General features: G+C 48.0%; 1 protein-coding gene across 1 annotated transcript in view; it reads left to right on the forward strand.

Annotated features, from left to right (window-relative positions):
• Positions 1-588: 588 nt before the first annotated feature.
• The window catches only part of LOC135365916 (venom metalloproteinase antarease TserMP_A-like), a 74,387-nt gene continuing 62,142 nt past the window's right edge, over positions 589-12,833 (forward strand). The window contains exons 1-3 of the mRNA XM_064598580.1: positions 589-757; positions 11,256-11,431; positions 12,720-12,809. Of these exons, the coding sequence (XP_064454650.1) occupies positions 652-757; positions 11,256-11,431; positions 12,720-12,809 (372 nt within the window). The 5' untranslated portion in view covers positions 589-651. The remainder of the gene's footprint in view (positions 758-11,255; positions 11,432-12,719; positions 12,810-12,833) is intronic.

A 12,833-nucleotide genomic window follows, 5' to 3' on the forward strand; every position in this document is an offset into this window, starting at 1 on the left:
TTGGGCCCCACATTCCTCTCACAGTGTCGTGGAATGTGATTGGGTGTTCCACTGTGAGCTTCAACGACATGGGCTACAAGGCGAAGACGGAGGCGTTTCATTTAGCCCTGGAAAGTATTTCTGGGTCTGTATATAACACTGGGTGTACCTGCATATATATCTGGGCATATATGTCTGCGTATAACACTCTGCCACAGCGGTAGGCCCTTGTCCGGAGCCAGCCCTGAACTTCTGAAGCGAGTTCTCTAGTACCGAAGAATGCGTTATATAGCGCGTCACCGATTCATGCTTGCATTGTACTACTCTATACCGGAAATTTACAATTACGACTCAAGGAAGTGCTAATGAACCAGTTCAAGAGGAAAGTACCGTTTCTAAAAGCCTAATGGCCGGAAATTAAAACGGTTTCAATGATTGAAGGCGATTACTCTCACAGCAGAACATACCCGTCTCTCGCCTGCAAAGACAGATAATTAATTCATTTCGATTGTCTTCACCGGATTATCGGAAACGCAGTAATTGGGCATAGCGGACAATGCTTGTGCGCAGAAAGCAGGTGCGAAGAGTTTTTCGATAGAGCTACCTGTTGCTCTTGTTAAAATACGTGGATGTATTAAACCTCGGTGGCTGACCGCTAACAGTGATTTTGCAATGGCTTTCCTCAAGTGCGAACGTCGATTTCCCCGCTGGTGTCCGAACGTATGGCTGTGCATTACCTTGATGTTGACCTGGGCGCAGCACACCAAGTGTCTCGATCGTGAGTTGCTTATTTTGATACTAAGTACCATCACTCTAAGAAAAACAGTAGGTATCACGACACCCTTTTGAGGTATATTTGGTAGTCCCATTTTGTGTTGGGATCCGGCATATCCCGAATCTCGAGATGCCGGATGTTTTTGACGTCCTGAAGTGCCGGGATTTTTTTTCTCTCTCATTCGGTGTTTGCTATATTGTAGTAATCCCGAGTGAAATCGAAAATAATCCCGAGCGGCACTCGTGACTACTGCCTGCAAAGCTACCTGGCTTCTTATTTAAGGATAATGCAAAAAACTGCCTCGTGAGGTCTCGCAGCATACTAAAACACAATGGAAAGTATTCAAAGAATTGCTCAATAGACTAGGGACGGCGACAACAGACACACACAGTTTGAGACTTCGTCTGTGTGTGTCAGTTGTCGTCGTCCCTTGTCTCTGGGTTTTTGCCGTCATTGGATGTATTAAAGGAGCATTAAAGTGGTATCCAACATGACCAAAAACTGCTGTCACATTGTAAAGCAGTATGTGAAAGGCATTCCCACAAAATATTTCTGCCTAAAGTTGTTTCACCGCGGCGCAATTCATTTGCAAAATCACTGCCGCGATGACAGGTCCGGGCGTCACGACTCCAGACAACGCCCCCCTAGAGTGACGTTTACGGTAGAGAGCCCCCTCATTCGTTGGGAGAAAAAAACGTCTGCCACGAACATTGCGAGCTGTTTCTTGCTGACTGCTATTCATTATATGATTTATATCACGTTTTCGGAAAAACAAAGCATATATCCAGCCCGACAAAACAGGATTGCGATCACGAGAGTAATATCCGTGGCTTCAGTGCAATCCTTCACTGCACGTCTACAACTGGAGAACTGTGTCAGTGCACAGTTCAAAGCGAGAGTACTTCGAGGCGTTTGCTGTAGGGCGTATCTCCGACGTCTTTGCTAGTTCCCTGTCAAGGGAAAGTCTGTTTGGTCTGTCATGTCTCCACGCAAAGGCCCCCACGGCCAAGTGTGTGGCCGTATAGCTCACCAGCGCGGAGTCCAGGGTTGCATGAATGAGAAAGGCAGCGCCTGACTGTCTCTTGCACAAGGGGGGGGGGGGTATGTTTATTAAAGAAGAAGAAAAAGGAAAGGAGGAAAGGTCAGACAGGCCAAGGTCGCCTTGCTATTCCCAAAAGAGAAAAAAGAAGCAAAAAAAAAAAGGAAAACAAAAAGTGGCGGGGGACGATGGGGTGGCCAGCTAGCCTTCAGGTAGCTCAGGAGGGCTCGGGTGACTGCCCACTGTTTGGAGTTCCGGACAGGTCCCAGCAGCGTCGCCAAAGTTCCCTGTGGCCTAGGGGAGTGAGACTTGAGGCGAGAACGAATCGGGGGCCGGCGTACCGCTTGCAGTGCAACAAAAGATGGCATATGTCGGCGACTGCAGCACGGCAGGGACACATCGCGGACTATGTCTATCCATCTTAGAGAGGAGCAGCGGAGCCCTGCACCATCCGCGGATGGAAGCGGAAATCCGCGGATATCCGCAAGATACTTGCGGATTCGGATGAAAATTTAGCACTTTCTGCGGTGTGCGGATCGGATGCGGTTGACGCGAGGTCGGATGCGGATCGGATGCGGATACGAAGGCAGCGGATCGGTAGCGGATCGGATGCGGATATACCGCGTGCTGTCATTTTTACACCAGCAATTTATTTGTATTGCGCGCCGACAGCCGACAGCGAGCGCATGCTCGGGTTCACCTGTGTCCATGCACGGCGCCAAGATGGGAGAGGAGGCATTCTGACGTCTCGAACCGCGCGAGCACCGACGAGGTAGCGTTCCACGCGTTCCAGAAGTCCCTCCATATCCCGTTTGTTGAAATGTTTACCTTTGCTTGTCGTCATGACTGAGTGCTTCCGTGACAGCATGGAGGCATCCGAAATTATACCAACATGCTTCCGGCGGTCTTTACGCATCTTTTGAAACGTGCGGATTTTGCGGATCGGATGCGGTGGTGCGTTTTGCTCAGCGGATCGGATGCGGATGTAAACTGTTGTGTTTGGTGCGGATGCGGGTCGGATGCGGATGCCAAAAATCTCATCCGCGCAGGGCTCTAAGTCAGGGCAACATCGAGGCCCAGGCGATGAAGGATCGGCTCCTCCTGTCGCGACAGCTTGCACAAGGTTCCGCCGAATGAGCCGGGAAGAAGCAAGACGCTCGCTTTAATTCGATGTCAGGATACAATGCCTGATACAAACCTTCGAATATGGGGTAGGTACGTCAGCGAGAGCGATTATCAATCACTGCCGAGCGTTTTTGTCGTACGTCAACGATGGAACAGCAGCAGATATTCCGACGCTCGGTCGGCATGGCGATGCAGCTGCGGCATGTACATTTAACAAACGCGTCCCCTTACAGTCCGATTCATATGTCGATGTCCAGGTCAGTTGTCACGTACCGGTGGCGTAACCGAAGCCATTTCTGAAGTAACAACTCCATAGAGCCGCACACCGTTGGGGAGAACTGGGGTGTCCGTGTACAACGCACATTGAGATTTGTGTTGCACTACTCGTTCTTCCCACAATGTCAGCGGTCCCAAAACCTCAGGGTCGTTCACGGCCTTTGAGTCCTTCATTTCGGAGATGAGGTAACCGAAGAGCGTCAAGTGTCTCGGAAGTGATAGCAGACAGTAGCAGACGCTCCAGGCTTAGTGGCGTTGCTCACCGATGGTGGCCGACGCAACCTCGATCATGCGACCCCACATCCAAAGAGGAGAGTGTCTGCTACACACGTAACGTGCTGTGTGCAAGTGGTGTACGTTCACACTCCAGCAACGTTGTATATTGGTCAGATAGATGAGTATAACACAGTACAAGACCTTTCTCCTGGGATGTACTTGTACTTTCTCTCAGCTTGCTTCAATTGGATCTTATTCTTCAATCTGCTGGGTACAGATGTGCATGTTCTGTGTTCATTTCTGTGCTCTGATATGAGCACACTTTAGCTGAGTACCCTACTACAAAATGTATAGGTGCTCGTTGCTTGGTGCATATCAGTCTTGAGCCTGCAAAGTTCTCTACTCAGTGGGCAGAGTAATGTTTTCTGATGATGTGTGCGACGCGTACTATAAAAGGCCAAGCTGATAGCAACATTCTCGAAATACTATTTATTGCGCACAAACCTAAAATGTTGAGTGGACATACACCGAAAAACCCAAAACGTGAACGACAACAATGAGACGCTTACATCAAGCATCGCATCTGTTATAAAGCAATTAAGGTGAGCTGTCAGGTCAATGAAGGGCGCATACTGAACGGTAGCTGCCCAATAGAGGCATAACACAACAGTCAGTGACGATGCCACGTCATCGTCGTCAATAGTGGGTCTTTGAGCACTGACGGTCACGCCTTCTCTTGTTGGTGTGTTGACTGCTAGGTATGTGATGTAGATCTCCACCGGATCCTGAAGATGGAAAGCAAAAGCTGTTGTAATTTGCGTTGGTACATCAGTGGCTCATCCAAGGGACATTCTCGGGAGTAGGTAGTAGTCTGGCTACTACCGCTAGGTTTTTCCGTGTATGCGTCTTGCATGGGGATGATTGCACAGATGATTCCTGCACTTTACTACAGATAGTAGCCTGTAGTGTACACATCAAATTCTAGCTTGCAGTGCTGCGATGGAAAGGAAACACCTGCGCTCAGCACGGCGACAGGGTTTCGTTATCGCTTTCAGCCTACCAGAAACCAGAGATAGCGAGATCAATGGAAACTCAGGGGTCCTCAGGAACAGCAGGCACTGCCACTCGACTGCGCGTGGCGTAGTACCTCATTTGACCTTACGTCACGAAACGTCACCACGGTTTTACTCGTTAGCCACATTGAGGGAGCATATGAGGGGCGTGCAGTATGTACTAAGTTTAAGTATAACTGGGTATGCCACAATAGCCCACCTGCTCGGATGCGCGTCGGCCAATTACACGAAAGCGGTGTCCCGGCGAAGCAGACGACAGACCTTTCAGTGGAGCCAAACCAATCGAGTACGCTGACGTATCGCGAGGGCGAGGGATACTAGAGAGACCTTCTCTTCTAGGTGGTGTTGGTTGTAGGCGGTGGCAGCATTAGACTGTGCCGATTTGGCTTTTTGGACGTCTGTGATTTTGAACATGTGAATTCTTAAGTATGGGATATCCGGATACAACCGACGCAATACATTGTTGCAATGTTGCATGCATAGTGCATCCTCCTCCTAGATAATAGTTACCAGTCACTTGGCCCTCCTCTCTCACTCCATCTCGCGGGGCGTTGACGACCGCTAGGAGGCAATGGCTGAAGCGAAACATCAAACCTCAGCATCATGTCATCATCGAATTTATGACGAAAGAGGGAACAGTGCCAGCAACGCATGAAGAATGTGTACGGGGACCGTGCTTCGTCACAAGCGACTGGGAAAAGGTGGTCAGCTTTGTTCATGCATGGCAGGGAGCCTTTGAAGTCAAGGAAATGTGCCCCAAAACGGAAGGCATGGATAAAACCAGAAGGCGTGTGACAGTTCTTCAGGTTGCTACGGAACTGGACATTATAGTACTGGGTCCGTAGAAAATATGTTGCACGAACATTTGCGTTTGCCCGCAGTCTGTTAGCGTTGGGTGCCCAAAATGTTGACACCTGAAATAAAGAAGAATGGAGTGGAATCAAATGTTAAACGCTGATCAGAGTTGATTTTATAGGTGGTTAATGGCTCGGGATGAAACCTGTATTTATAGCCCCGAGAGCACGCAAGAGAGCGTCGCCTGGTGCCACGATAATTTGAAATACTTCTGCGGGAAAGATATTGGGGTTATTTTTTTCGAGATGAGGCTATTGTTCTGCGGACTGATTGCCTACCACCCAAAACTATGATATCAGGAATCTATTACGCACTAGTAGAGGTTCAGTTGCGGAGGCTATCAAAGAAAAGCGCCGGGGAAAATTTAGCAAGAAACCTTTGCTGCTTCATGACATTGCCCTAACCAACACGTCCCCCCACTGCACAACGTGCTGTACGGGAATGCAGGTTCGAATATTCGAAGCCGTTCGACAACCGTTCAGCAGGGAGAACACACGAACAGAACACACGAGAACACGCGAGCTTCCCTCAGCAGCCTTCTATATTGGCGACTGTAGGATGGGACAAGGCGTAAAGCATCCCGTACAGGGAAGCTTCCTCGAACGTGGTAAATGCCGACGAAAATAGCGCGTTAGAATGTCGTAAGCCGCGTGATGTTGCGAGATGCCGCAGGTGTTTACCGCGAGATGTCGTCCACCAGGTTGAGAACCTCACCGAATGAGAGACTTAATGCAAACTCAATAGATATATGTGAAATACGCAACGACGCCGACGCCGATAATAAAGTATAGTTAACTATGCACGCGTTACATGAGTCGATAGGGCCCTTCCCTTGTTTCATAGATATGCCTCCTAAACCTCAATACCTGATGACGTTCCAGTGGAGAAGTGGCTGCGACTTTTCGAAGCCAAGACATACACTCTGGATTGGTCAGACATCGACAAAGGCAGAGATTTCTGTCACTACGTTGAAGGAGATGCCTTTCAGCGGTACCTCAGTGAATTATTCGAAGTCTGCACAAACATGCGAATAAATAAAATCATCCATGGCTGTTTGCTTGGGCACCTCGACCTCAGATCCGATCCGTATGTTCATTCGTTGGCGGCAAAGAAGGGAACAGTCTTTCAGGGACTAGTACGATCGGAAGTGCCTGGGGGAATTGGCAGGCCTCAGAAGTCCCACGTCATCTTTGGCCTCTCTGACGGCTTGCTTCCGGAATTTGAATGTCCGCTCGCAGGACAAGAGTTCAAATCACCATTGCAATGGCTCAGCGTCGTCGAGAAGCTTGACAAGAAATGCCAATGGGACCGAGATCAGCTTTCCCACCTGCAGCGAAACCTAGCGGCTGGCGACGCGTCCTTCTCGGCGCACCGCCTTTCACCATCGATAGCTCAACTATACCGTCACTCCCAAATATCAAAATCCTTAGTGGGCAGTTTCATTGGCAAAATACATGCTCATATCGACCACAAGTGTGTGCTTTCACTCAGCGTCAAGGAAACGAGGCAGGCGACCCAAGGTAATCATTTTCAAAGCATTTATCGATGATCATCCTGTTCACAGATTTCCTGATATGGGAACAACACTTACGTGCATCAGCGAAGACGTCTACGGGGAACTTAAGCTTCAGCTGATTTAAAATTGTAGTATTCGCATGCCTTATGTCAAGTCGCCAGGGTGCACTTTGGGTCGCGTCAATGCTCATTTTCATATCGATTATGTCATGCGAGGACTCGAAAGTTCGTGTGTTGCGAGGTGTACAAGCCGAGTTACTTCTTGGTCTCGATAACGCTCCTAAATTTTTGGCTATCACACGACATAGTGACATTAGCGCTCTCGCCAAACACGAGCTGCTTGTGCGAGAATTCTCCTTCACCCTCTCAACCGGATGTAACCTCTGACAGCGGGTTTGGCAATATTCTGACAACTTCGTACTCTTCCCAGTAGTCTCCTCTCACGTCCACGGAAAACAAGGCTTTAGCAGATCTCATCCGCAAACACGTAGACATCTTCTCGAAGTCTCAAAGCGACATAGAGGCAATCAAGACTGAACTGCACTGCATCACATTATGAAACCTTGTACCTATCCACAGAACTTCATACTGGACATCGCAAACAGACCGAATGGAGAATCGTAAGAAGTTCCCGTCGCTGCTGCAGCAGGGGTTCATACGGTCATACGGTCCATAGGGTTTCACCCTACGCCTCCCCAGTCATTCTTTCTGAGAAGAAAGATGAAGGATCAACGCGGATGTGCATCGATTAGGGAAAGTTCGATCCACGGATAGTACCTGATTATCAACCCATTCCATGGACCCACGATGTACTAAATTCCTAGGGCCCACTTTAGCACCCTTGACATCAGTTCTGTGTACTGGCATGTCCCCATGAGCTCCTATAATATTCGCAAGATGGGATTCGTCACCCAGACCGGTTACTATGAGTGGACGGTCATGTCCTTTGGTATCAACAATGCTCCAGCAACGTTTCAACGAGCTATTAAGGCTGTTATTAACAAGCACTATCTAAAGAACGTCGTGAACCACTTCGATGACAGCGTAGTCCGTACCACCACATTTCAGGAACATCTTGAACGTTTTGACGCTTTGGTGACTGTCATGAAAAAGGAGAACGTCAAACTTAAGCTCAAGAAATATCATTCTGCCTGAACTCCTGAATGATGGCTCCCATATCTAGTAACATCTAACTCATTCAGAATTTCGCTGTCCCTTAGTGCGCTAAGGAAATGCAACGCCTTTTGGGAACCATCAACGTCTACATGCAATACACTCCCAGCTTCAGGCACCATTGCGCCCCGCTCACATCCCCCAGCAGAACGCCAACTGGGAGTGGTCTACCGCGTGTGAGGAAGCATTTGCAAAGTTCAAAACGTCCGAACCAGTCTTCCGTATACTCGACACAAACCGTTCATGTATTCTCTGTCGTGATACTTCGTCCACTGGAATCGGAGCAGCCCTGAAACAAACAGCATACGACGGAGCAAACCACCCTGTGGCACACTATTCCCGGAAACAGCATGAAAGGAACTATACAGTCGCCGAGTCGGAATGCTTGGCCATCGTTGATGCCTTGGAAAAAATGCCACTGCTATCTCAACGACCAGCCTCCACAGTACTCACGGATCACTTAGCGCTTCAATGGCTGAAGTCCATAACGAATCCAACTGGACACCTTTTCCGTTAGTCATTATGTTATCCATGTACGACGTCAACTACCAAAAAGGTTCCAACGACGTCGAAGCACACACATTATGGATGTTACCAGCAGTGCAGCTCTCAACCTTGGAAGAATTAGAGAGGGTCTCTGGTGATTGTCCTTGGTCGTTAGTCCTCGTGTGATCGTCCTAAAGAAATGTGGCATTCCAAAGGCTTATGATCCTTCATCACTGCGTAGCAAGGTACTTCTTAAGGCCCATCACGTTTTCAGGCATGTGGGAGTTAAAACAATGCGAGATCTGACTGCGTTACAAGAAAGCGAAAGTGAAAAAAATCGGTACTTCGAATATTTGCTACTAGCGGAACCTCCCGTTGACCTGATTGTTATGGACACCGTTGCAAAATATGGGTCACTCGAGAAATCCATTAAACTTGGTCGTCGACCACGCTGCCCGGTATGCTTTGGCTTTTCCACACAAGAAGGCAACTGCCGATTCCCAAATCTCGTGCCTCCGACAGGTCTTGACGGTTGGCACATCACACAAGTTTTTATCGGATCGTGGAACGGCATTCACCGCAAGTAAATTTGCAAGATTCATGAACAGTCATGACATTCACCAGCTATTTACTTCTTCTCAACATCATCAATGAAATGGGCTCATGAACGAACAAACCAAACCCTCATTACTCGCCTTAAAAGTAAAATTACTGGTGGCCCCGGTTGCTTGGTGATGTCTTTAACGAGTACAACCGTACCCCACATGAGGTCACCAGATATGCACCGCGTTACGTCTTGCTTGACCTCTTTCCTTACCAACAACCTCTCTCCGCACCACTACCACCACTCGAAGATGCACGAGGGAAAGCAGTCATAACTTCTTAGTCTACCATGCGAAGAACAAGGCAATTAACGACAGGCAATTTATTTCCTTGGACTTTACACCTGGAGGTGAAGTCCGCTATGAAGCATCATGACGGGAAAACTTGCCACCTTCATGGAAGGCCCGTACACTACCCTCCCCAGGGTTTCACACGTCAATTACGAGATCAGCGGTCGTGTGCAACCCGACTACGGACATTATACATCACCAATCTTGGAAAGGGGGGCGGGGTTAGAAGGATTGGAATGATTAGAAGAGATGTAGCAGATTGAAAGGAACGCCCAGCACCTGATTCCTCTGAAGTGACTGACATCACATTCCTGGTCTTGGATTTGATAGCTTCCTTTATATTGTAGCATAGTTTTCGTCGAGCGCCTCCGATGTGGTGATACTCCCTAATGTGTGCTTCTTTTAGATTCATTCCGTGTTTGCGCCTCGAAGCAACTCTGGCTATGAGCTGAGTACTGACAGGACAACAGGAAGAAGGGTTCGAGGACAGGGGGTTTTGGCGTGCGTCGGGTACCGACTTTACGGGTACTGTGTACCTGACATTCGTCTGGAGAGTCTGCCAGAAAAGTGAGGGCAAACATTAGACAGTATCGACAGTGGTAGGATTCGATCCCACAACCTCCTAATCTTCCGCACGACATCGGCTACCACCAACGGGCGGACGCCGTTGTCCACTCTCAGTGTCTGCAGAGCGCGTCTCACGTGATGCCGTCGACGTTGTCTCGCAACACGAACCCCGTGGAGACAACGGGGTGATGCAAAAGAGAACAAATTTGTTTCACACTTGAGTAGCCAAGTTAGCTTGAGTTAACTATAAGAAAGCGCAAGGGGTAGCGCGAAAACGTATACCAGGTCAGCTTCGTAACTGTGCATTCGAATCGCCGCGTCACATCGCTTGGGAAATAGTGTAGAAAGAATGCGACGTTTCCTTAAGGTTTCCCAAAAACATGCGCACAACTGACACACGGGTGTCTCAACATCACCCTGTAAATTATAAGCCATATTCGTACACGCGCTACACGCTTAGAAGATCTTATCTCTATGACAGCACCGAAACAGGTGTCGCGTGCTCGCGTGTCTCTTATATTCTTGAAGCGCAGGACACTCGCTGACTGCTATTTCGGCCTCGTAACCGGTAAACGTGAAACTGACCTTCACGAAGTGGTTGTTGATCAAACACCCCGGGACTTCGCAAGTAATACGCGATAACTATAGCCTTCTCTTCGGACAAGTCGGTTACGCCTGCCAGAAGTATATGAGCGCGTGTAATAGTCGTTCGCCTTCAACGCATCGAGAAGCATCGTTCCAGTTCAGAAATCTCAAAATCGAAACTGAGCGACAACCTGGATAAGTCCACCATGTTGAGATTTAGATGCGTCACCTACAGTCATGCAAAACGCGAATAGAGTGCGCAGATGTGTCGGACGGGAGATGCGGACGCGGTGCCGAAAATAAGGAACGTAAGCCGTGTACGACCGGGGGAGGATCTATTTATTTCCACAGGAAAGGGCGGCCAGAAAGGACGGCTTGCTATTCCTTAATAAATGGTTCGTTAGAGCGTGGTCCTGCGGTAGTTAAAAGTAAGGCGATAAGTAAGGCGACCGGTAATGCAAGGAAGCTGCGTGCAAGATGTCCGGGATGCGTTTGCAGGCGACACTCGTGTTTTTGCACGAGGCCCATGCCAACCTATGGTCGGGGTTGTCGTAGCGACGCCCGGCAGTCGTGTACAGTGACAGCGCAGGCACCGCCCTTCGTCTGCTGCAATGCTGTCGCATTTCGTACGCATTTGGTAGTGCGCCAAAGAGTACAGGGAATGTTCTAAAAACTGATTTCAGTCGGTACATTTTCAGGCTCCTTGGAAAGGAGAATTGTGTATCCGCTCTTCCTGGAAGGAAGGTCGGAGAGTGGTGCAAGAATATTGAAGCTGGACGATGGACTCACTTTACACCTTGAACAAAGATCTGCTTTCGACGACAAACTACTCATCAGAACAGCGGGAGAAGATAATACCTTCGTCGAAAAGTTTGTATGTGTATTTTGTGGCTTTCCCCAGGAGCCTTCTTAGGGGTCTACGGTTGAGGAGAATGATGATGTGGAGAGATAGATGAACTTGTGTATGAAGTCCGTGATTTATGAGATTTTTTTTTGTGATGTAAAGATCGACTAAAAAGCAGGCAAGCTGGTGACAGCAGATCTCCAGAACGAACCCTGAGAATGGGGGAAGAAGAAGAGGAAAGGAACAGCTTGAACTGCTCCGTGTACGAAACAGAGAAGTGCATATATCTAAGGCTTCCCGTAAAACTCTTTTCACTGTGTCAGCCTCTTTGATCGAAACCCTGAACTCCTTCAAAAAGGTTTGTCTTGTCAAACTTGTCGAACATGTTGAAGATTGCAACAATTGCGTATCCGTTTGGAAGGAGGCTAGGGTTTTGAGTAAAGGAGGCTGACACAACGAAAAGAGTTTTACGGGAAACCGTCGAGTTATGCACTTCTGCGGATGTCATTATAGCAACCCTTCGTGTTTGGCACACGGAGTAGTTGAAGCTGTGCCTTTCCCCTTCTTTCCCCTTTCCCCCTTGATTCATACATTCGTGTGGGATGATGGATTAAACCTCAGCTGTGTTTGAGACTTGTGTATATGTCGTTTTCCCTTGTCACAGGGTTACTTATGGAGATGTTAAAAGACATTTAATGTTTATGATATCATCAATATATAGTCGCAGAATAATTGGTTGAAACTATGCCTATGATTTTATTTTTCGTGGCGCGTAATATATTTCATACTTTTCATACTGTTCCAGTGCTTCTTAGATCTGTATGCGAATTCCCGAGCTTCGCTTAGCGAAACGGGTTAGAGAACAGGGAGGCGTTTTTTTTTCTGTTTTTTTTTCAAGTTCTTTTTCTCTTTCCACTTACCTTCGGAGTGCATTCGTTGGTGTATCGCGCTACAGGATTACACTCTCAGGTAGAATAACAGCAGTAGGGTAATTTGATTGGCTGATTGTGTCTTTAAAATGAGCAGGCTAATTTGGATGAGTCCCTTAATGGTACTTCGTGTTCTCATCGCTATTGAATAAGGTTTGTAAAATGAATAAGTGTTTTAACTACTAAAGGAGCGCTAGCCAATGACAATGATTAAACCCTGACTGGTCGCCTTCGGCGATGTTTACGGTTTTTGTTTGTGGAAATACAGCGAATAGGAGCAGTCGAAAGCCACCCTGTATGTGTCCAGGTTTTGCTATCAATGGCAATATTTGTAGATCAAAAAGGCATACTGAACGGCTGAATAAGCACATAATGCCTCTCTACATTAGATGGATGCGTCAGAGTTCAACAGCAAGCTTTTCCAAGATCCACAGCACATGGCTAGTGCAGTAGTGTCTGAAGAGGACGGCCTGCGTCTGGTAAGTTTTGTCATATTATTTTTT

Source organism: Ornithodoros turicata, chromosome 8, assembly GCF_037126465.1.
Source record: "Ornithodoros turicata isolate Travis chromosome 8, ASM3712646v1, whole genome shotgun sequence".
Taxonomy (NCBI): Eukaryota; Metazoa; Arthropoda; class Arachnida; order Ixodida; family Argasidae; genus Ornithodoros; species Ornithodoros turicata.